We start from the raw sequence: 25,215 nt of genomic DNA on the forward strand, positions 1-25,215 counted from the left end.
CAAATGATCTACAGAGAATACACCAGTTATTAAAATATATTAATAATATTTAGAACCTCTGTATTCCATGTATTCATTTGCACTACAGCTGCTGTTCCCAGTGTACTGAGGCTCCATGTTGACTCGTCCCCTTTCACACAGTGTTCTGTCCCCACACGACGAGGACAGGGTTCAGTGAGCGAGCGGGAGCAGAGAGGAGGACAGCAGCAGCAGCAGCAGGTGAAGCCAGAGGAAAACCTGTGTTACATGTGAGTTGTGTCTTCGTTATCTGAAACAGAAGCTGAACGGTCAGTGTCAAGCGTTGGAAATACATGGTTACTGGTGGCTGGTTTCTGGTGCTGAAGTTAAACTGGTCTTTTACTGGTCTTTTACTGGGCCGAGCGTCGACCTGCAGGGTTCGGAATCACATCCACGTCCCCACGACACAGTTAGCTCACTTCAACAAAGTGTGCGCAGCTAAAAATGTGAACTTCGTCGACATAAAAACGCGTCGTACTTTATTACTGTTACGTAAACGTATCACTGTCCAGCTTTGTGTTTTACGGTAACTAGCTAAAATACAGTGAAGTGTGTGTGTGTGTGTGTGGTGGGGGGGGGGGCGGCGGGGGGCTGCTGGTGCTGAACAGCCCCAGTATGTTCTAGAAAAGCACAAATAGTTAGAGGAGCGTGATGAGACATGTTGGTTTATGAGGACAGTTTGACAGGTCCTCAGAGTCAATTGTGCGACCTGCAGCCATGAAGGTATTAGCATCAAAACATCTAGCTCTACACACAGACAAACACACACACACCTACTCGTTTTCGTTAACTCTATAGGACCTTCCGTATTAAAGGGACAGTTCACCCCAAAATTTAAATGTAGCAGAAGCATTGCAGCAGAATCCAATACAATTGAAGTAACTGGCGAACACTTCTTCAAATGTAAAAATGAGAACAGAAAAAAACACAACATGCATCCATGATGCTCCTGCGGTGTCATCCAAGTGTCTGCAAGCCCTGACATTGAAATCCCACTCGAAATGGCGGCAAGTCGGGGCTTAAGGCTCTTATATACTACTACGTGTCCGTTTCTCGGAGAGGTCTCAGCGGGGGCAAAGAGTCTTTTTGATTTTTACTTCTCCGACAGTCCGTCGGAAAAAATTCATCGCCAAACCCATAGGTGGCGCAACGGAAGACGAGCTCAGAGAAGCCTACCCCATTTGGGAAGAAGAAGTCCACGTGTCTCTGTTTACATGTTAGCCTGCCTCCCTCACACTGAACCATGGCAACTAACAGAACTAAATAAAGTGACACCCAGCGTGTCAAGATGCTGATGTTATCGTTTCTTAGCGCAGCGGTTACCCGGTCTTGTTTCCGAACTGTGTTGCTGATTCCACAGCTTGAATCAGCTTGAGGCTACATGTAGCTAGAAGCTACACGGACCTAGCTCCCCCCCAGCTTCCACACACAGTCAGCAGGGACTCCCGGCACTAACAACTATCCAGTGTTTGCTTCTAACCTGACGGTATTATAGAAACAGTGTCATGATAGAAGTGGAATTAAAGTCGTGACGGCGGGTTCTTGCACTGTTACCACCGCAGTTAGCATGGTGGCTAGCCTAGCCTGCTAGCGCCGTTTTGAAAGCTCGTTATAACCGTCTGTGACCGTGCACACATGCCCTCAGTGCTCTAACGAGCCACCGTCAGCCGGACAACTCCGCTGGCTTAACACACACGTCACATTAATCGTAGAATCATAGTTGTGTTCGTGTTTGTTGCTACAAGTAAACAGGAAGTTTGAGGTCCGGAAATACGGAAATGACGTCATATGGAAATGATGTCGTTCGCGGACCAATCACAGCCAAGAGCGGTCCGTCGGGTCTCCAACATGAAGACGGATAGTTAGAAAAATCAGACGTGTACGAAAAGCTGTCCGAAGCACTCGGAGAGGGCGTTTCACGACGGATAGGGCGGTCTTATCTGTCCGTAATAGAAACAACGGAAAGGCATAAATTGGCCTTTACAGAAACTTGGATGACACCACAGGAGCAGTATGGAGGACAGGTGTGCTTTTTTCAGTTTTTTTACGTTTTACGAAGTGGTCTTTAGCAACTTCAATTGTATTGGATTTGGCTAGAGATGAGCCGGATACTCGGCTGAAACGAGAATCCGGTACGGATAAAGCACTTTTGCCGAGTACGATTATTATACGAGTAATCGGAGTCATTATCTGTGCTCGGACTGAATGAAAATCCTCACACGGCGTCACAGCGGTCTTCCCGTCACACACGGCTCTGCTCTCTCACTCACAGAACAGCTCTCTGTCTCTCAGTCACTCAGGTTCACTGCGCATCGGGACTGTGTGTGCGTGTGTGTGTGCGTGTGTGTGTGCGTGTGTGTGTGCGTGTGTGCGTGCGTGTGTGCGTGCGTGTGTGCGTGCGTGTGTGCGTGCGTGTGTGAGATGCGAGGGACGTTCACTGTCTCCCGGAGAAATGAACACTCTGTGTTTTTAGTATAGAAACACGTGAATTATATTTGTTCACAAGTCATAATGACTGGTTTTGTTATTTTCACTTTACATTTACACTTACTTTACAGTAAAGTAAACCTCTATTAAATACAGTACAACATGACAGTTTGTATGGTTTGAAATTGTCATTTATTATCACACTGGCATTTAATTATCACGGCAAACAATTACACTGCACTAAACTTTAAGTGTTAATGTAAAGTGAAAATAACAAAACCAGTCTGTATGACTTGTGAACGAATATAATTCACATCTTTATATACTAAAAACACAGAGTGTTCATTTCTCCGGGAGACAGTGAACGTCCCTCGCATCTCACACACACACACACACACACACACACACACACACACACACACACACCTGGTGTGGAAATAAAAAAAAAAAAAAAAAAATCATAAAAACATTTCAAAGTTAAAAAAGAAAGTTATGTTGAACCAGCCCACTTCCGGGTTAAATCACACCCACTTCCGGGTTAGGACCCGCCCACTCCGAGTACGGATACGGATAATTCATATGGTTAACAGATACAGATACAGATAATGCTGTACTCGCTCATCCCTAGATTTGGCTGCAACACTGTTTACCCCGAACTCCAGAAGTCATTTGAGGATTCAAACATTTCACCCACCCCTCCATCGGCATAGTGGTGAGTAGATAATGAGTGAATTTACATTTTCGGGTAAACTATCCCTTTAAGGTTTTTGGTCAGTTGTGAATTGTGATTAAGTTAGGTTAGGGTTAGCAATGAATTGATTGTGGTTTAGATTAGGGATACTAATCTAAACTACTAAACTCAAAAGGTGTTCAGCTTTAGGACCAGCTCCCGATGTAAATATAAAGGGATTATTGTAGGGTAAAGAAAATCGTACAATTAAGATAAAACACACTGGGGGGAAAAAAAGAATGGGGTTTCATATAGTGTGTGTTTGTGCGTGTGTGTTTGTGTTTACATGCCTGCAGGCCTCCTGTATGAGTTAACACATTCTTTGTCATGCAGCTCTCAGTAGCTGTGGCTGAGTGAGTGGCCTGGTCAGCCTGTTCTTTATTAAATCCTCTCAGTGGACCACAACCACAAAAACAGTAACAATAACCCCTTTGTTTGGCTGCCTCCACATTTTTCTCTAAACTCATGACTAATAAACTCTGCGTGGCCCAGACTCACATTACATCACTGGTAGAGAAAGTAACACTGAGACCTGTTAATTTTGTTATTGTCCTTTAAATATGGCAGATTTAATATAAAATCGAGATCCATATGTTATTTCCTGGGAAATGTCTTACAGCAGGTCATTTACACACTTCTCTGAAGTAAGATGTGTTTTCTGAATCTGATGTGTCATGTTCTTACAAACTCACAATACCAACCAATGTAAGAGAGGTTCAGGATAAGAATACATGGCAAACACTGAGGTGGTCAAAGTCCATCCCTGCAGTCAAGCATTGTGATTTCAACATCATGCTATTGGGCCAGGGACAAGGGTAATCATTAGAATTCAGGCAAAGATGAATGCAGTCAAATACAGACAGGTCCTTCAAGAAAACCTCACCTGACACTGGGGCTATGGGAGGGTCAAGTGCAGGTCAAGTCTGTGTCCCCAGAGGTAAACCCCCATAACATGTCGGGGGACGTAATTCACAAACACCAACAATCTAATCAAAGAAGGGCAACATTTTGAGAAACTGTTCAAATCCAGATGAACAAAGCTTGTGGAGACACGAACAAGAGTCTGAGCTGTTATTACTATAAAAGAGGCTTCTGCAAGCTAAGAATTGGTTTATTTTTGTAAATTACAGATTTCAGTCTGTGATCTTTAATAAATATTCCCCATAAAAATCTAAATGGGGTTTCAATATTATTATATGTTGCTAAGTGTAGATTGATGAGCCAAATTGAAATGAAATGAAATACCTCACCAAGGCTAATGTTGTCAAGTAGTTGGTGGAGGTAACAAACAGGGAAAGGGTCTGAATACACTCTGAAGTGACAGTTCATGTCTTTGTGCTGTCCCACCCTTTCCCTTGTCCAGCTCTGTCTTCCTCCATCCATCCATTCTTGTCCTGGTGTGGACACTGAGCACCATGTTCACAGCGGTGTTAGTTAGTGTAGTGGTTGGAGGGCTTATCTACTACCTGGTTCAGAGGAGCAAGATCCAGGTTCTGAAGGCCGTGGATGGCTGGTGGGTGACTGGAGCCGCCCCTGATGGTGATGAGGACACCACCATCCGCCCATTTGAAGTCACCACCAGTGATGAAGAGCTGGAGGTCAGATTCCCTACTAGTTTGTCATCATAGCATTTGTTCATGATGTAGTTAACCAAAATACAAATTGAAAGATTGTGGGAGCCTTCACATATCTTCTTGTCTTTCCTGTCAGGACCTGTATCGTAGGATAGATCAGACGCGTCCTGTTGCCTCACTGGAGGACAGCCAGTTTGAATATGGCTTCAACTCCAAGTATTTGGAGAAGGTGGTGTCTTACTGGAGAAACGACTTTGACTGGAGGAGACAAATTGACAAAATCAACCAGTACCCCCACTTTAAAACCAAAATTGAAGGTGAGGCCACACTGCTGCCAATACCTCCTTAAGCAAGATACTTTCATATCTCCAACCTATTCATACTAATTCAAATTCCATACAGGTATTGATGTCCATTACCTGCATGTGAAGCCCAAAAAGGTGCCAGAGGGAACTACTGCTATTCCTCTGATAATGGTTCACGGCTGGCCTGGGTCTTTCTATGAGTTCTACGGGCTGATCCCACTGCTTACAGAGCCGACCAACCCGGACGACCTTGTGTTTGAGGTGGTGTGTCCCTCCATACCAGGGTATGGTTTCTCTGAAGCACCACAAAAGAAAGGTGAGTGTGGGAGTTTCTGTTCTTTTTTTCCTCATTGTTTGTCCTTTGCATCATTTCCACAAAATCACAGCTAGATAAAATATACATTATCTTATAAAACATAGACTGTATATAAAGATGGACAACGCACTTCCACTTCCTTCCACTATACAGAAGAGATCAAGACAGTTCGGCTTCACTTATTGGGAGCTGTAATATCTGTATGTGTGTGTCTGTGAACAGGCTTTGATTCAGTTTGTGCCGCGAACATCTTCCACAAGCTCATGAAGCGTCTGGGTTTCCAGCAGTTCTACGCTCATGGAGGAGACTGGGGCTATCTGGTCACCACCAACATGGCCCAGCTGGAGCCCAAGTAATAAACACTTCACCTGCTTTGACACTCTAATATACTAAATGTACATATGGTTTCTTATCATTTAGAAATTTCACAGCATATCTTGGTTTCATAAATGTTCTAGTTTAATTTCTGAAGTGTACAACCAGTTCCCCTGGAAACACCAGCCTTCTGATTATACAGTATTTACATAGCATATTTGTACTGTTCTTTTCCCAGTGTTAAACTTTTTTTTTTTTTTTCATACTTCAGGATAGTCAAAGGTTTGCATTTGAACTTTGCCCCAGCCACGAAGCCTGGTCTGCGCATGGTGTTATCCATCATGCTCGGCCGCCGCTTCCCTAAACTCTTTGGCTTCACTGACCTGGACATTCAGAATCTCTACCCTTTCATGAACAAAGTGCTGGTGGAGACCCTCAAAGAGAGTGGCTACATGCACATCCAGTCCACCAAGCCTGACACCGCGGGTAAGCTGCAACTTGCAACATGAGATTATTTTCTCTTAACTGATCAAAATAAATGACCCACTGGCCCCATGTGTGATCTATGTGTAAGTAGAAACTGGTTTCAGGAGTAGAGGTTTTCAAATATTAATCTCCCTGATCCACTTACACTACAAGCAGGTTATTTACAAGGGTTAAGTAGTCTAATCATGTACAAATAGTTTTGACTGATTAGCACATTTATGACTTGAGTTTCCTCTCAGGACGAGGACTGAATGACTCCCCAGTGGGTCTGGCTGCCTACATTCTGGAGAAGTTCTCCACATGGACCAACCGTGACTTCAGGAGCCTGGAGGACGGCGGACTAACCAGGTACCCAGTGGGGAGTCAGTGCTGATATGTGCCATTAACTACATCCCCTTCATTTTCATCAGTATGAAGATGTTGTATCAAACTATCATTTACAAATAAGCATTATTAGTATATCATGTATTTGGTGCTAGCTGTATATGCATTGAATTGTTAAATAGGACTGTTTCTAAAAGGTTAAGTCAGATTTTACCACAGTACCAGCTCAGTGGCCTTTTAGCAGAACCATTCTTGTAATTGCTATATTATTAAATATTGTTTGTGGAATGTGTTATAGGAAGTTCTCTCTGGACGACCTCCTGACTAATGTTATGATCTACTGGGTTTCTGGATGCATCATCCCGTCTATGAGGTTCTACAAGGAAAACATGAACAAAGGTCTCAATGCTCCGCACGCCAAGTGAGTGACAATGAAAGAGTTTATGGTGACCAATTGGAGACAAACAAACAAAATAACAGTGTTTGGGCACAGTCACACATACCTGATATGAAGCAAATATTGCAGGTCAAAGTTCACCAAACTTGGACTCCACACGAAGCTATGCTGTGATTCGCTTGGTCACAGCAGACACAGGTTTAATGTGACTCCTCGCTCTCACACATTGGAGGTGAAAGTGCGGAGATGGTTCACCCACCGTGCCCTAGTGCAGGCTTCATGATTTACAATTTACAATTACATCACTGTACACGTGCCTTTTAGGTTTGCGGCCGACAAAATCACCTTCTTTTCTGCCCACTTTCCAAGACATGTGGTTAATAAAATAATCATTTTGTTTATAATGGTGCCGAAAAAATGGCAATATACAAAATTAAGTTAAACAGGACCATGTGTTTAAAATTGTCACACATTTTCACAGGACATTTTTATTATACCATGTTTGCCTGACTGTTAATCGAGCTAACTGTACTGGGGGAATCCATAGTAAATCATCTGAGGTGTTTTTTGTTTAGATATCAACAATTGGCATCAATCATAATTTTTTTTTTCAATAAGTCATTTATTTTTCAAATTAATCAATTAGTTTCCAGACCTTTACATCCTCTTTTCATATAACTAAACAGTGTTTCCCCTAGGTTTACAGCTTTTGGGGGGGACAAACACAGACACAAAAACTTAGAGGAATCATGATGTTAATGTGTTTCTTTTAATGATTTTGAACTGTACATTGGATTTCGGCGCTGACAGGCTATTCTGTGATGCTCAGACGTCATGTGTTTGTCCAGTTTGTGCCTTCTGTAGGACTGGCAGGGAGACTATAAATGGCCGAGTCTGGTTTCCTCTCACAACTGCCTGTTTATGCTGTCTACATATGCGACATAACATTCTTAAAAACAGTGGTGTATAAAGTACTTGAAAGCCATACTTGAGTAAAAGATCAGATATCTTACTTGAAAGTGACTCCGGTTAAAGTAAAAGTCACCCGTCAGAAAATGACTTGAGTTAAAGTCTTAGAGTTGCTCATATTAAATGTACTTAAGTATCAAAAGTATCTGGTGTTGAAATGTACTTAAGTATCAAAAGTAAACGTACAAGTACCACATTTTATTTCAACTGACTAAAAAATTATAACAACACTATATATATAATGTATAATTTTACAAATTTTGAACCCGAGATGCTGAGGTTAAAATAGTATTGGACAAGTGCATCTGAACTTCTAGCGACAACAAAGAATCAACACAACAGAATAAACAAATGCCTCTTGATTCTACCTAAGAACACTAATAGACCAAATTAACCTTGTGTGTCTATTAGCTGTATTTTGCATTTTAACTGCCTGGATGTTTACCTGCCTGTATACCTCCCCGCCAGCTTGTCCACGCATCTACATGTAAGCCTGTTTATTTATCATTAGACTATCTTCACTGAATGGGCTTGGGGTTGTGTTTGCATTTGTTTCCAGCAGGGTGACAATACACCTGTAGGGTATCTTGCCTGTAGGGACGACAAAGTGAAGACACAACCCTGCCTGAAGTTGTACACATTAGCCAGTTTGTACAATACATATATAAGACTCAACAGCTTCTAAGTTGTGTTGAGTTAGCACAAAGGGCGTCTAAGGATTGGAATTTGCAATATATAGATATATAATATCTTTGCAAAAATTATATTGGCATTATAGTGAGTGGAAAACTGGGCCTGGTTTATCTCGTCTACACGAAGCCCTTTCAGGAAAACACGGAAACGCTGCAGCGGAGTGGTTGAAATCGCTGTAAAGACGTCATGGAGCATGCGCTTAAAGTGAAAGAAGACTAAAGTCGAGATCCTACTAGCAATCTCCGCATAACGACTTCTCTACCACCTGAAATCAAACAGGACTAGTTAGAATAGAGCACTTCGCCATAACCCTAGTTTGTGTTAAGTTACCGTTTTGAAACATCGGTCTATAATAAAAATCTTTTCACGTCAGATTTGCCGGTTTTGAACAATGGTCTGATGAAAATAGATTAAACAGTGATAGAAGGAAGTGACGAAGCGGGGTTAATAATGGTTCAGGCTAAGGTTGCGAGGCGAGGTGAGTTCACGGTTAAATACAACAAGCGGAGAAAGCAGAATCGCGGGCTGACCGGTGCTGAGAAATGCGCTTCCCGTGAGAACAGCCAGGCGCCTGCGTGCTGGAGAATTGCGCGGCGCGGCGCTTCGGCATCCGGTGTAATACTTAAGTTATCAAGATCAGTCTTGTACAACCAGGGGGAGTATTGCCCCTCTGACAGCCAAGCTGGGTCAGAACCTGTCATCCGGTGGTGACTGAGCAGATTCTTGTCTGGGGCAGGGCGTACAACACGTGGACTCTTCTGTGAACTCGGACCCGGAGCAGGAGAGCTCCTCCGGCTGCTACTCGCAGGAGAGTGGCTGTTACCATCATCCACCTGGGAGAGTTTAAAAAACGCGGATATTTTTAACTGCTTCTCACGTGGTTCATGCGACATGTTTTCAGATGGATGCTCTCTGTCCGCTGGTGGGAGGTAGCTCACCTGTGTGTGCGCACACGTGTCTGTGTGTGCGCGCATCTGGATGGAACTCCGCCGTGCGCGCTACAGAGAGCAGAGGAGAACTCTAACCGCGCGCCCATGTCGAGACAGAAATGCAAACTATAGACCTGTTTTATAGGTAATGTAACCTTAAAATGATTTATGTAGAAATCTGGCGCCATATTAAAAAATAAAACAAATAATTAACTTGACCTTCCAGGGGGGGCGGGAGGTGCCGTTGGGGGGGCGCAGCGCCCCCCTTATAGAATGGTAGGGGAAACACTGCTAAATAAACCTGATTTAAATTAGAAACGCTGCTTCCTTAATATCATTCGTGTTTCCAACAGTGACATCACACCAAGCGCCTGCTCTGAACAGCTTTTTCAAATATTTCAGTTTCATGTTCTCAAGAAGCTCATGAAAGCAGAGTACTCCATAAGTAACTCTCATCCTCTCTCCTCAGGATGCCTGTTTATGTTCCCACCGGGTACGCCTCCTTCCCCAACGAGTTGATGCACACGCCTGAACTGTGGCTCAAACCCAAATATCCCAAAATCATGACCTACTCTCCCATGGCCCGCGGTGGCCATTTTGCTGCCATGGAAGAGCCCCAGCTGATGGCTGAAGACATCCAGAAGTTCTCCAAAGGAGTGGAGAAGAAAAAGTAAGAATAGACAGTGGAATGATAAACAGGTGAATGAGCTAAAAGTAGGAAGTTAGCAACACTACAGCTAGCAAGCATTGTGTATAATAAAGTGTAGCTCAGCGAAATTCCTAATCATACAGTCAGTCTTATGTAGTGTTAATAAAAAAAAACACATCAGTTTCATGGATCTATTGACTGCAAAATTTTGAAATACAATGTATATGAACAAAAACACTTTGTGTGAGTATTTGTAGACCTGGTAACCAACCTCTTCTCTTGTACAGAACAGATTAAAGTGAGAAAAGCAGACCGCAGCCTCCATTCATTATTTCTCCTACTGATGCTTACAATGTTTCTGACTTGCCCACAACAAGCTTTGTTTACTCAGCAGCTGCAGATGGGAGGTCAGGGGGCACCTGCTGTTATGGTGTTGACAGCATAGACAAGGTGCCAGGCATTCCTCTAACTAATAACATAAAACATCTTTAATCCAGTTACAACTGTGATACTACAACATCGCCTTAAACCCTTAATATAAATTTAATCTTTCATTTTACTTGTTTGTGTTCCAAACATGTTATCTCATTGGTTTATGTCAATTTATGAACTTCAGGTTCTACAATTTACGAGACTATTAGCACTGATCATTATTGTGATCTGTGAAAGATATTTCAGTATTTTATCTCCTCAAAGGGTTTGTTATGTTAAGTACCTATAATGTACGTAGTTTGTTCCATTAAAAAAATACTGAAAAGTACTTTTTAGTTTTCATAATATGAGTATCCAGAATACATTTGCTGTGTTAAGGCATGGAAGCTAAGTCATTCAAGATGTTTTTTTTAAACTTCAATAATATTTTAATTTATTTGGGATCTGAACAGTACTTAATCCTAAAATCAAGGGTAATTTTAAACCTTGTTTCAATTTGATTTTAATGCAGTGTATGTGACCAATTGAAGAAGGCGGGAATGACATATTGTACCTCACATATTGAATATGTACTTGACACTGAAAACAGTTTCCGTGGGCATCCACATAGCGCTAATGGTAAAGGCATGTGTCTTGTATTGTGTTCATATATGTTCTTCACTCACAATTCATGGTGCTTTTGAACATTTCCTGGAGTTTATTCTGTAAAGGACATTCAGAAGCCAACACCCATAGTGTGGTAAAAGCCCTGACCTCCATTATCCTTCACATCAAAGAACAAACATTAAAGTCTGACTTTAACATTTAAGATTACTGCACATTTAAACCTCAGACAAATCACTGATGATGAGAACTAATTAATAGATGACGAACTCTTAAAAGAACGGCTGCATTAATAGGGTAATACAATCATTTAAGCTTATCACTTGAAATAATTGTAAATGGCGACAATGTGATTGCAGCCCTGGTCCAAAGTGATCTTTGCTAGTTGTTTAGTGATAGTAACTGCATGTCTAGCTATACTAAATGTTCTTAAATACGTACTGTTATTAGACATTTGCAGGTTTTAATTAGGTAAAGGAAGATTGTCAAACTAATAACTCAACTGAACATTGGATAAAATGATGCAAGGCTGTCATTGCAGGGTTTTCAAAATAAAATGCTGTATTCAAGTTGGCTGAAATCTGAACCCACTAAACTGGGACCTGGAACTATGGGTAGAGACAAAAATAACCTGCCTTAGAGAAAGTTGGCTTCAGGCTAAGTTGACATGATTTGTGGAACAGTGGCTGCAGGGATGGAAAGTCAAGACAGATCTGGTTAGCTTATGGATATGATACATGTGCCCAAAATGCTGGCAGTTTGTGGTCGGTCACCAAAACAGGATTATTGGCCGTGATGCTATTGCACATTCGTTCATATGAAGGTCACATATTCATTCCAGCAAGGCTAAGATGCCCTAAATATTCTCATCCAAACCAAAGTGTATTTCCGTTTCTCTTTCTTAGTGGTCAATGTCGCAATGTCCCAAGCCCCTGACTCCCCCTACCACTGTCCAGCTGTTAGCAGAGCTTTGAGTTTCCCAAGCCCCCCAGTGCCCTGGCTCGGTACACCCTCCCACCCAGCGTTGCACTCCCCCAGGCCTGACTGCCTGCCTGCCTGCTCCTTTTGGCAGTCCAACAGCCAGGGGAGGATCAGGACGACCGGGCGGCCGAGATAAGGAGCATATGAAGTTCCCCACATTACCTCACCCGATAAGGAAACAAGCAGAGAGAGAGAGACGGGGAAAGAGAGGGTCAGACTGGGAGGAATTCTGTAGATGGAGGATGATGCGGAGAGAAGCAGCAAGTGACTATGGCGATTTCAGCAGTTGTTTCAGGGGCCTGAGTGGAACTGGGGTGCCACAGAGGTCTGGTGAACTTTGAACAGGAGCTTAGAAGAGCTTGAATGGAACGGTCTTCAGTAGGTGCATGAAAAAGATCAAAGAAACAAATTGTTTTCTTCAGAGCAGCTGTTTTTTAGCCAGTTTTTTTATTTTTTTGATCTTGATTCGATTTTGAAGATGCTTTGAGAGCAGATGGAAAGATGACCTCAAACTGTTTTTTTTGGAGTATTTACCAAATTACTGAAGTAATGATAGTCTGAAAACATACTTTTAAACAAGGGTGAAAGCAAACTTGAATCCATCCAATAAAAATAGACTGAACAAAAGTGATTGAAGTTCTTTAAAGTCTGCTGGACCGCTTAGGCAGCATCCATGGCCGTTAATCCTCTGGAAGGTCTCAGGACGGTGGCAGTGAATCACCAGCTCATCTTGAGCTCCACGGCGGAGCTGCGGAGCCAGCAGCCCTCTCCAGCCGGCAGCCCAGCATCTCTGCACAGACACAGGCAGAGCACCCACAGCAGCCGGGAGCCTCGGAAGTGGGTGAGTCTGCATTAACTGTCCAATTTCAAGTCTCCTACACGTGATGAAGGTATGTCCTTTCTTTAAGTATATGCATTAAATGTACATTTTGTATTGTACTTTTTCTTTTTGTGTATAACAAAAAATGCAACAGAATTTAAATGTAAATGTGCAGCAGGACATTTGCAGCTGAAACAGAAGCACAATGATGGTTTCAAACACTGATCTGTCAATGCAGCAATTCAAGATTCTGAGCAACCACAATTGATTTGCTAACAAAAATATTCAAATTTGATAGCATAGGTTTTCCATAAGTAAAACTATGGGAGGTCATGCTTCTTTATCAGCAAAAAACTTGCAAAGTATTAGTTACTCATCAGAAAATCCAATACTTTGCAACACATGGATACAAATCCTGTAATTTAGATGTGAGCTTTTCTGCAGCAGAATATGTGAAGGATGAAGGATGCATCCAGCCCTTCTCCTCGATGTAATCAGTTTACATGTCTGGCAGTCAGATGAGGTGAGGCTCTGATGTGGAAAGCTGAGGAAGAGTGAAGGTTTGTAAATAAAGACATGAATCTCCCCATATTATTTCAGGATTTTAGACAGAAGCAATACGAGAACCAAACCAGGGAATTTCAGTTAACATGAACAAATAATTAATAGGGAAGATGTGTGGATGACCGTTTATTCTCTGGTAATCACACAGAACGTAAGTTATTTTCAAGCACGAAAGCACATTTCCTTTGTAACTCCACATAATTCTTTCCAAATAATTATCTTGGGGCCGTGAACGAAACAGATATTTTAGTACTTGTAACTGGCTCATTCTGTTCTACTGGAAGAATCAACCTTATATGAAAGAAACAATGATGAAAGTATTCCTTGTATGGTTTCGATGAGGAGTTAGTTTTATTTTGTCTGAACATGTCCTCTGCTGCGGGTACAGTCTACGTGTGGGTCCAGGCTTCACTCTGGTCCCATCTGTGGGTCTGCGGTCCAGTCCAGGACGCTGAGGAGTCAACACTCCCCAGAGAACGCAGCACGAGAGCGGAGCCGCGTACGCAACCTGCGACAGGCCTTCCACAGTCTGCAGGTACATCACAGACAGCAAATGTTGAATTTCCCAGCACTTTATTGAGTAAACAATGAATACAAGCTGTATTCCCTATTCAGCCCCTTGCTTCCTGTTCTGGGTTTTGAATTTGATATCAATGTTAAAACAACTTAGCTGACCAAAGTGATTTACAAAGTAAGGGTCTAACAAGAAGACATATAATGATGTTCTCAACTTGAAAATAAGACCAAAGAGAGATGTGTTTTTAACATGATTTGAAGCGTGCGAGAGAGGGGCAGATCTTATATGGAGTGTTAAGCTGTGCTGAGCTGTTCCACAAGTTTGTGGCGACTACTGCAAAGACACGATCTCCGCCAGATCATGAGCCTAGTTTCAGGCACATCCGGGAGCAGCTGAGTGGGTGACCTCTCTAACTGGAGTGTGAACATGAAGGAGTTCAGCTAGGTAAAGAGGTGCCAGTACATTCAGTGATTTAAAAGTTAATATTTTAAAATCAATCAGTGAAATGTTGGACCATAAATTAAATTTAAAGAAGTCGAATTTCTGTATTTTTTCTTTAACAATTTGCAAACTAGATTATCTCCCAACAGTCTAAATTCAATATAGCCTCACAAAATTGGATATACTCATTGATTTCAAGATCATCAAGATTCAATGAGTTAATCCCCATTGAAATGAGTGACAATGTCAAAAACACTTGCAATGTTAAATTAAGTTATAAATTATTTAGCTTTCTTTGTTCACATCCATTTTAATATTTAACACCTTCTTTCTTAGCCCAAATCTCATCCTTCAACCAAGTTTTATGGAAATCCATGCAGTAATTTTTGTATATTCCTGCTAACACACAAACAAACCAAACATTACATCTGTTGCAGTGGTAATCACAGTCCTATACCCAAACAGATTTAAAGGTTCAAACCAAATTATCTATTGGACATTTGTTGAAGGCTCAGGAAAATGAACACAATCCTTGCAAGCATACTTGCGTTATACACTAAACCTTTCTGATGTGAGTATGAACAAATTAAGTGCAGAATAAAGTCTGAATTAGTGCAGATCCGACCCTGTCCACTTCTCCTCTCTCCACAGGCGGCTCTGCCCTCAGTCCCACCTGACACCAAGTTATCCAAGCTGGATGTTCTGGTTCTGGCTACTAACTACATAGCCTATTTATCAGAGACCCTGGACCAGGGGGAGTTGTTGGCTGAACACACCCTGTCGTCCAGGTCAGGAGGATACTTGCATCCTGTGAAGGTACGGCTGGGAACCATCAACCTACTGCTAACCCTACACTACACTGACTGTTACTGATATATACATTACATGGAGTGCTGCATATGCTAGACCAATCCAAAAATTCAAGGTATGCGTTATATAAGGGTTACATTTAAGTAGTTCTTATCACACTGATGTTTAGTAAGCTGTTCATTTTACCTGTAAGTTTAATTGATGCTCTAAAAATACAGTGACATGTCGTGATTGACAGCTGAGACGTACGAGGGATTGCTTGAGTGCATATATCGACTCCAACCCAAAATCACTACAGCTTGAATTCTGGCTCCAAATTATGTAAAATCCAAGATGGTGGCACCCGTAACTGGGATATTTTAGCTGCATTTTTGTACGATGGGAGAAAGTGGAGATGTGTCGTCTATCTTTATATCCAGTCTGTGAGTGGGACATTTTATATAGTGTGACGTCATCATTGATGACGTCATTGGGGCACGGTCACAGGAATGCCCGTGCTCTTCACTTCCTTCGGTGAGGTTGTGAAGTTGCTTCGCGTTAAGCTTTTGTAAACTTTGACCTGTGATGTTTGCTTCCCATCGGTTTATGTCTGTTCAGGCCCTTAACTGTAAAACTCACACAATGAAGTATTAATTTTCCTAAATTAATGACAAAGCTTTAAATGTGAGCAAATATTCTAAATCAATCCCAAAAGATGATTTAATCATTTGATAATGGAATTCTGATTTGATTGTTTAGCACTATTTTTCACTATTTGCTTGTTAAATGAAATTTTAAGGTCAAAGCTGCTTTAAGTTTCTCTAAGTAAACTGTCGCCTAATCATAATTTCTCTGGGTGTCAACAATAACTGGCAACATTATGTCACATTTATCCTGACGTGTTTGGACTTGTGATGTTGTGCCGTCTCCTCAGAAGTGGCCCATGCGTTCCCTGCTGTACTGCGGCAGCGTGGGAGAGCTGCTGGCAGGAGGGATCTCAGCAAATCAGACGCTCCCACCTGGACGGATCGAGACACACCCTCGGACAGCCGCCGCAGAAGCAGACAAAGAGTGATGAATAGAACACATGACATAACTTTCACCCTGTTAACTGGCCATGTAGCTTCTCTCGATGGTGTTGCAATCAGACAGTGATGAGGAATGAAAAGAAGCTACTTTCAAATGATCAAGGTTCCCTGAATAAAGTCTTTCAGTTTTTGCTTTATGTTGATGTGAAGGACAGGATTTAAATTCACAATTTGCATTCTACAAGGACGATATTTTAAATCTCCAACTGTTGGAAAAGACAACGAATTGTAAAAACTAATTACCTTTTTGTAATTATTTAATTTAACAATATAACTCAAAAACTAGTGAATGCCCTGGTAAGCTCAAGGCTTATTGTTTATCTTGCTTGTACAAAGGTAATGGTTTTCCTGCCATATGAGGATTAAATAAAAGGGAAAACACACAAGTTATCACACACACACAAACACACACACACAGCACAGATGAACCTTTGGTGAATACATCCCATCACTATCTGAGCATTAGACAGCAGGTTGTCAGGAAAGGATTTAATACAAGGAAATTAAAAGGCTGCTCCACTTGACTCATTATGCCACAAATCACTACATGGAATGAACAGAGTGTATCTGTTATCTTGATTTAGAGCTTGTTGAGTTTTTATTACATTTTGACCATAGATGAGTTTAATTAGCTGTGCTTTAAGAAAAGACCTTTGTTTGGTCCTGTTTTGTTATTTTGGTGATTTTGTGTGTGTGTGCGTGTACGTGAGAGCGAGAGTGTGTGTGTAGCAATGAGGGAGGGATTGTTGTGGGAACACAGCAGCTGTGAACTACAACATATCTCTGCAGTAATGAGCACTTAGTTCTCTTTACAACTACAACAACAGGATGTAACCTTGGAGTAAAACAGTGTCTACACTAACAGTGTGTGTGTGTGTGTGTCGGTTATTTCCGCGGGCTACACAAGACCAACATGTCAGAGGAAGAAACAACCCCAGTAAAGTTGAAGTAGACTTCAGTGCGTTCAATTCAACTTCACTTCAGTCAATGAAGAAGAAGAATGTTAGGCTACATTTTACGAAAATTGTGAATAAAGCTTCTTTGTTACATAATGTAAATGTTTATGATCATTTACTGAAACACCTACAGGAGTCAGATGTTGCAGTGACATGTCATCACCAGACAAACACATTTAACATCAGCAGGTAACTATCAGGGCCCATAACTCTTGGAAATGGCTCCCACTTGAGTGCAGGCCCTCAAATTCCATCAAGTAGCACCAAATTGCTCACACCTAGATATCCCTCTCCTAAATGTCAGATTTTTTTACAACAGGATCCATGAATTATTTCCTGGGGTTGAAAATGTTGAGAAATGTCACATCTGTTGGACCTAAATGTTAAAGGAAAAGAAATCTGCTCAAAGATTTAAAAAAATATATATATATATATATCCTTGGCAGAGCATCAAAGAAACGATTTGTCTATAGACTGACAGTGTGTCTGTACTTATTAACAGCTGCTCACAGAGTTGTGACTTTAAGTTTCAGGGAGTGACAACATTTGTAACAACAGTGACATAAAACCTATTGATCATCTATAGCATTAAAGATACCATGTTGCATTTATAGCCGAGCTTCAGATCAAAGCTTTGTGGACTGATAAATATTAAATGTTTGTATATATCAAAAGCTTTATCATCACATTGCCAACATGGTTAAACTGAAGGGCACAGAGCAGAGTGCAGACCCCCCCCCCCCCATAGATCTGCACCAAATTGTACACACACCTAAACATGCCAGATGTTTTAACTCATTCAAGATCCATAAATCATTTACTGAGAATGAAATGTTAAATGTTAGATACACATCACTTTTACATGTATATATTTCTTCCTTCCTTCCACACACTAAATTTCTCTATGTAAATAGTAACTGACTTTTTGTATCTTATCTTTATGTCAAGGAAAGTCATATAAAGTATATCAGTGCACGTAGAACTCTGGTTGGTGTACGTGACAAATACACAGATATCAATACTGGGCCTTGCAGGGTGACGGGGGGTCGAAGCAGGTCGCCTTGTGTCCAGTACATCAGCCTATTATCTCTGTTGATGTGACAGCACTTCTGTTATAAATACTGGATTTCTGGACCCCAGATTCAGAATCAGACATGGAGAAGAAAGTGAACCAGTAAAATATTATTGTAACAAAAACTGAAGGAGGATTGGACCAATAAACTGCAGGAGACCAAAAAGAAGAGGCTTAGTCCTCCAAAAGCAGGGTTTATTTGCTGCAGGAATCAGGAGTGGAATGGATCCAGATTGTATGTCAGGTGGACTCAGGGAGGAGGAGGGTGACCACACCCCCTGGAAACCAACTCAGAGGAGACACAGGGAAGATAAAAAAACGTCCCCTGTGGAGGGAGGTTTTGTAGCCGAGCCACACAGTGAACTACAGTGGTGGGATGTAACAGAGAACATCTCATGTACTTGAACATACTACAAGAAGTTTTTAACTTGGTATGAAGCGGTCTCATTTGAATATTGCTGCCTCGTTGTGACCTACAACAGTAAACAAGAAAATTGGGTTTTTCTATAAACTATTCTGAATGTCTGTGATCGAGTGGAACCCCCGACTAGGTCAGAGAAAACGATTTACGTCAGTAATGAACGGCACTAAAACACAATTATAATGTTGTCATATTACAGTTATCAATCCATACATCATACATTTCCTCATGGCTGTGCATCCTGCATCAGCTTTGTGTCAAATGCACCTGCTGGTTCCTACGACAGGAGACGCAGAAACACTACTGCTTCTGTCCACAGAGGCGCCAAAAATCAACGTAAATGAAAAGTTCCCTGTAGTGGCTTTAAGTATATTTTGAATGTATCCGTACTTTACTTCAGTAGATCTCTTTCCAAAGATTTTCATTTTTCCTCCACTACATGTCGGTAACTATCTGTACTTTCTACTCTTTTTACATTTGCTAATCTATTTTCCAAAGTAATAAACGAGATCCAATCAGAGTGGGCAGGTCACATTAGACCACGCCTCCCTCAACAAGAGCAAAGTGGCAAAAGCTGAACTTATGGGTGAACATGAAACACCCTGGTGAGACTGGCAAGTACTTTTACTCAAAGTGTGTTTAAAAGCAAGTACTTACTCACTTTTACTTAATTAGAAAAGTTAATGTGGTAGTTTTACTGTCACTTCAGTACATTTCTGTCTATTGTTTGAGTACTTTGTCCACCACTGGTCACCGAATAGGCTCATACACAATGTTACTCTTTGAAAAGTGTTATAACTTTTCATGTGCCTCAATGCCACATGAAACCCACACAAATACAGCTTGACATTTCATGTGTTTGTGTAAAAAGGTCAAAAAAGAAAAGCAAGTGTAAGTAAACCCAAATTAGATGGTTATAAAAATGCAGTTTACTGGCACAGTTTAAATGGACGACATCTTGAGATTAAAAATAATGAGAGACGGTTTCCAGTGTCCTCCTTTTTCTCCACAACATGTGTAGTTTCTGTATCTTTACTCATAATTCAGCAAGTATCACATTTAGTTGCTTTACGATTGAGGTGTTATTCCAAAAATAAAAGCTCAGAACTGAGATCCAATCCAATAACTCACGGTGATACGTTTGAGAGGCCGACACCAGGCCGAGCGAAATAGCCTACCCCCCCACTTTGGATAAAATGGGCTCGGCTCCACAAGCAACAGTCCTGCGTTCAAGGCTAGCTCTCTAAATCAGTGGGAGGGCGGAGCTCCTGGTTTCCAGGGATGACAAATGTGGAGCTGCTGGAGCCTAAACTGCTGAGGTGCAGGTTACAGGAGGACAGCAGAGGCCAGATGTTTTACTAATGCAGCTGCAGAGAGAGACTGAACCAGGACCAGGGAAGAAGGACAGAAGTCACTGAGCTCGGGAGAGAAAACTCTTTAAATATCAATGTACTGCAGGAAACTCTAGAATAGAAATAGGACCATGCTGCCATACACATTCATGCAGTCCTGCGATCAGTCACTGCTGGCACTGCAACCAGGGGCAATTTGGGGATCAGCATCTTTCCTGAGGACTAACTCAAAATGGAGGATCCAGGGATTGAATCTGTGACCTTCCAGTGTGGACGACCCGCTCTACCTCATGAGCTACATTCTGCTTTTTAGATTACATAATTATGCTTTTCTTCCGTTGTTTGTAGATGGGGGCTAAGTCTTCCCCATCAAGTTTCAAAGTCCAACTAACTGACTCTAATACCACAACCTCCATAACTGACTCCCAACTTCTGGGTGAAGAGCCAGAATTTTCTGAAAATGATGCTTCCAGCTCAATTTGTCACTTTTTTTATCTCAACAAATTTAAGTTTAAGTTTAAGCCTTCTCTTGACTTTAAACTTCTTTCAGCAGATACATTCAAATGGGCACATTAACTTCATTCAGCAGAACCACTGTTAACTATTTCAAATATTGCAATTCCAAATTATTCCCAAGAACTGAAGTGTTTTCCTAGATATTTCTGCAAAGGTTTCAGTCACTAAGTAGCTAGGCCATGAATAGTTTTCATTTTTTCAGTTAACTTTATTCAAAGTGCAATAAACTGAGAAGAAAAAAATCTAAATCAAATCAATGTTTGTCTTTGTCCCTGAAGTAGCACCAGTAGTTCTATGTACGCTTGTGCATAGGTAAAGGTAAATGTTGCTCTTGATCCCAGAATAATTCATGCTGTTGGGACCAGAGCCCTGTGGTACCCCGTCTGTTGTAGGACTCCCCTCTCTCTGTAGGCCATGTGTCTGCCTTCAGAGTGTGTGTGTGTGTGTGTGTGTGTGTGTGTGTGTGTGTGTGTGTGTGTGTGTGTGTGTGTGTGTGTGTGTGTGTGTGTGTGTGTGTGTGTGTGTGTGTGTGTTTGCCCATGTAAAGACAGCTATTTATGCCACCGGAGAAGATTCAAGAAATGTGTATCCGTTAGTGTCTGCACCCTCGTCCCCTCCCCCTCATGTTGGGAGATGATCAACAAATATTTGTACTATCTCCTGCTCATTACGGCAGGGAACACGCTGATTCCAAGCTGGATTTATGGAGCTGTGAGGCCGCCTCCCCCTCCACCTCGGCTGGGCCTCCGCTGGAACTGGGTAGAAGTCAAAGGAGAGGATGACGGCAAAGAGGAGGAGGACAAGTGGAGAGGAGAGTGAAGAGGAAGAGGTGGAGGAGAGGAGTGAGCGAGAGCAGGAATAAAGGAAGAGAGGAGGACAAAGGAGGGGAGGTTCTAAATAAATCAAATTTCATGTATTGTACAACTGCTGTAAGATTAATATTAACGTTAAAATTATGAAGCAGGACAAATTTCACTAATTACACCAGGAAGGATAAGGACACATCTGATGGTTTAAACCTGATGGAATTTTCGGAAGTCACTAAAACACTAAGCTCATGATCACACTACCTCTATAGACCCTCTCTCGTAAAACAGAAATCTCAGACTTGCCTCGTCACGTTACCATATTTTGGCCTTGTGTTGACACCATGGCATCTCCATGACAACCGTGTAAACTCTTCTAAGATGTGGCTGAAAGCTCTAAAGTTAGTCGTTCAATCTTGAGCTTCTAATATCTGTGTGAAATGTAAATCACATTTTTCTCTTTACAAACTATCAGTCCTGGTTCAAATAGTTAGGACCAGGCACAAAGTCACACAACTCTGTAAAAAGCTCTTTAGGCATTATTGCCTTAAGCGATAAGACACTGAAAGTGTGAAATGGGGACAACAGAGTGGGGACAGTGCTGGCTGCAAAAGGGCTCACACCAGCTGAACCAGGGCAAAAAGCTTTTGAACAGCACTTTACAGCCTGAGGTGATGGTATCTAGGTCTCCTGGTTGGTGCTCTTAAACACTGCTCTTGTGCTGCTTGTGCATCTTTACTTCACCGTATCCAAAATTGCCTTTATAAAGTGAAAACAGAGTCAGGTGATGTTGCCGTCATATTTGATATGCAGTGTGGAGATGGCACATGGATGGATCTTGGACAAGGATTAACCTGCACGCAGATTTGAAAGTATCAAGCTGTGTGAGCTGTAATCGGATTGAAGAGAACAGGGCTGGTGGTGAACATGGTGGTGAAACATACGGGAGGCAGAATGTTGATGTAAGGATAACAAGTGATAATTACTGTTAAAGGTTATCTGCTTTAAACAAATGTCTCTGTTGCTCATGAGCTTAAGATGCTGATGTAGAAGGAGAGAGACTTTTACAATCACCTGATACCTCTGTTCACAATACTCACAAAACCAGCTTGTTCACGGAACAGTTCGACATAGAGATCATTCAAAATGACTTTTTACATGTAAAAGCTTTTTTGATTTAGTTCCTTAATTGAATATTGTAAAATTACCATTTCCTTTGCAACAGGACGTCCATGTAGATATTAACCTTCATATCTGAGTTCAATAACTGGAATTATTGTATAATTATTATGCTAATGTTAATGTTACTGACAAACATTTTCATTTTTTAAAAATAGTATTTTTTCTGACTAACCTCATTCATGAAACTATGATATATATGTTCATATATATTTACACATATATATATATATATATATATATATATATATATATATATATATATATGATGAATCATGTTTACTGGTAAAGACTTTTCTTCAGTGTTTCTTTATAAAATGCTAGAAACAGATCACATAGTTCAGCAAGTGTTTAGAGCCTCACATTAAACTTCTAATCACAAAATTCTAACCATGATTAACATTTCAACTTCGCCCTGGTATGAGCATGCACAGACATCAAAGGGGGCTTGAGCCCCTCCCCTCTTTCTTCTTCCAGCGAATGTGCCCTTTCCATGTGAAGTAACATAGAAAATTGTGGATGCGATGAAATTCACCGATATGCAGGGTTGTGTATTCGAATTGTTGATTGCTGAATCAAAATAGAATTGTGAGGCATACATTTGCCAATTGGCACTACAGGTGAATAAGATAAAACTGATTTACTAAAACATTTCTCCACAGAACTTTCAAATGCGAAAGGAGGGAATTGTAGTTACACTGAAACTAATTCCTTGTCACCAGTTATTGTGTGTGTTATTCCAAATATATACTTGTAGCATAGAAAACATGCACATTGTGAGTTTTGTTTGCTGTTGCCTGTTCTTGTGATAAAGCCAGTGTATAATAAAGACCATTGTGTCTGTGAACTGAATGATTGTGTGAGTGTGAGGGTAAATACATTGTTAAGTAATTCAGAGATGTGCTACTAAATTGAACTATTTTTATAACATTTTTTATATATATATGAGAAGTGCCTTTTTCTCACTTAAGCCCCTTCCCCCCAAAATGCCTGTGCACGTCCCTGACTGGGCCACACATTACCATGTTTCGCACCAGGGGGCGCTGACATAAGGGTGACAGCTCCAACATGTTGCTTATTCAAGAGTTGAGGCACAACAAACCAATCCGTGAACAAATGATAGAATTTTTTAATAATATCTCATTTCATGTACGACTTATAAATCAGATTTTCATACATCCACACAGGGAAACACATAAAGGGGGCATCTCAGAAGTGCTTGTACATTTAACAATATAATTTAAATCCAACAGAAATGAATGAAGAACGATTAGTTGGGTGTATTTTTTTTATATTTTGCAAGAACTCCAGTTATTGCTCTCATCATGTTAGAAGATAAATATGTTCATGTACTTCTTCTTCTGCTGCTAAATACCAGGAGCTAATTTGTAGCAGACACATGTTGAATGATGGATAAAAGACTCTCTCACTAAATGCTGGTTATTTGTTTTAATCACCTACGTTTCCTACCCACAGGACCATCATTACACCATTGTAGCTCAGGATTCTCCTTCGTCATTAGAGAGAGTAAAACAGGGCTTTGTATTATTCCAGAGATAAATTATTACATGTGTACAATTTATTAATTCATCCAGGTTTGTTCCACTCTGGGACAGACGTCACATGGTTCAGACCTGGGCTGTGGATGAAAACTTCACAGGTTACTTAAAAAAAATTATAAAAATAATAATCATGAAGGCACAGACCAAAGCAGAGGAACCATATGGTGACTCCAGTGCTTCTGGGGTTGTGTTTTGTTTTTTTTTGGAATGCATTGCAGGAAGAATTCTTGGTGGGTGGAACAACAAATATAATAAATATTGTTCAAAACAATATTTATTGTTGCTGGAAATTACTAAGTGCCCCTGCTCCTCTTTTACAAACCATATTCTCAGCTGTATCACTGTGCGTTCCAGTAAAAAAGGCCACATATGATAAAATATTCAGGTTCTTGCAGAAATCCAAAAGCTACACATCATCACGAAGACGTATCTGAATTGCTTTACACCAACTGATGGCTTCAGTCAGGTTCTTCTCCAGTAGCACGACTACCGAGCTCTGACCTGATTGTGCTTTATTAGGTGTGTTAGCAGTCAGAGTTTAGAAAGGAAATTATTATTATTATAATTAAAGACAGCACTTGAATGATGTTCCCTAATTTTAAAGAAGGGCTTTAATTGTGTATCATTAACATCTCAGACTCACACTTCAAGTAATTTCAGGTATGAAGGAGGATTCCACAAAATGCAATCATAAATAAAGTAGACGGAGGCACATGGAATTTAAAAGTAGGTAAAAAAAAACTCTTGGAACCATTAAATGTTTTGAAAATTGCAGTTAGAATTTGGGGAGGAGCAATGAAATGCTGCCTAAGGCAGAAGATGCTAGTGCTCTGAAGTAACGCTTATAGCGTGTGCGATGCTCCAGTTCGTGGAGATCTTCGTGTGGACTGTCACATTCCCCCATTCTGTCTGACATTCACTGACAAAATTAAAACATTTCATGGTTCTTGCATATAGAATTTCACATTTCATTTCATGAAATGT

At 41.0% G+C, this 25,215-nt stretch overlaps 2 protein-coding genes across 3 annotated transcripts; both read left to right on the plus strand.

The window, feature by feature from the left end:
• Window positions 1-160: 160 nt before the first annotated feature.
• On the plus strand, window positions 161-10,444 carry ephx1 (epoxide hydrolase 1, microsomal (xenobiotic)). Of its 2 annotated transcripts, XM_061091071.1 has the most exons (10): window positions 161-248; window positions 3,074-3,157; window positions 4,539-4,773; window positions 4,886-5,066; window positions 5,152-5,370; window positions 5,593-5,722; window positions 5,957-6,171; window positions 6,411-6,519; window positions 6,794-6,916; window positions 9,953-10,444. In XM_061091071.1, the coding sequence occupies exons 3-10, from the start codon at window positions 4,591-4,593 to the stop codon at window positions 10,155-10,157; spliced, it is 1,365 nt and encodes a 454-aa protein (XP_060947054.1). In that variant the 5' UTR covers window positions 161-248; window positions 3,074-3,157; window positions 4,539-4,590; the 3' UTR covers window positions 10,158-10,444. The 2 variants fall into 2 exon arrangements, with proteins under 2 accessions (XP_060947054.1, XP_060947055.1); XM_061091072.1 differs by lacking the exon at window positions 3,074-3,157 and having other exon boundaries at window positions 163-248.
• A 2,377-nt stretch (window positions 10,445-12,821) lies between these two features.
• On the plus strand, window positions 12,822-17,419 carry LOC133024126 (transcription factor 24-like). Its single transcript, XM_061091097.1, has 4 exons — window positions 12,822-12,989; window positions 13,921-14,067; window positions 15,142-15,306; window positions 16,214-17,419. The coding sequence occupies exons 1-4, from the start codon at window positions 12,822-12,824 to the stop codon at window positions 16,352-16,354; spliced, it is 621 nt and encodes a 206-aa protein (XP_060947080.1). The 3' UTR covers window positions 16,355-17,419.
• Window positions 17,420-25,215: the final 7,796 nt, after the last annotated feature.

Source organism: Limanda limanda, chromosome 18, assembly GCF_963576545.1.
Source record: "Limanda limanda chromosome 18, fLimLim1.1, whole genome shotgun sequence".
Taxonomy (NCBI): domain Eukaryota; kingdom Metazoa; phylum Chordata; class Actinopteri; order Pleuronectiformes; family Pleuronectidae; genus Limanda; species Limanda limanda.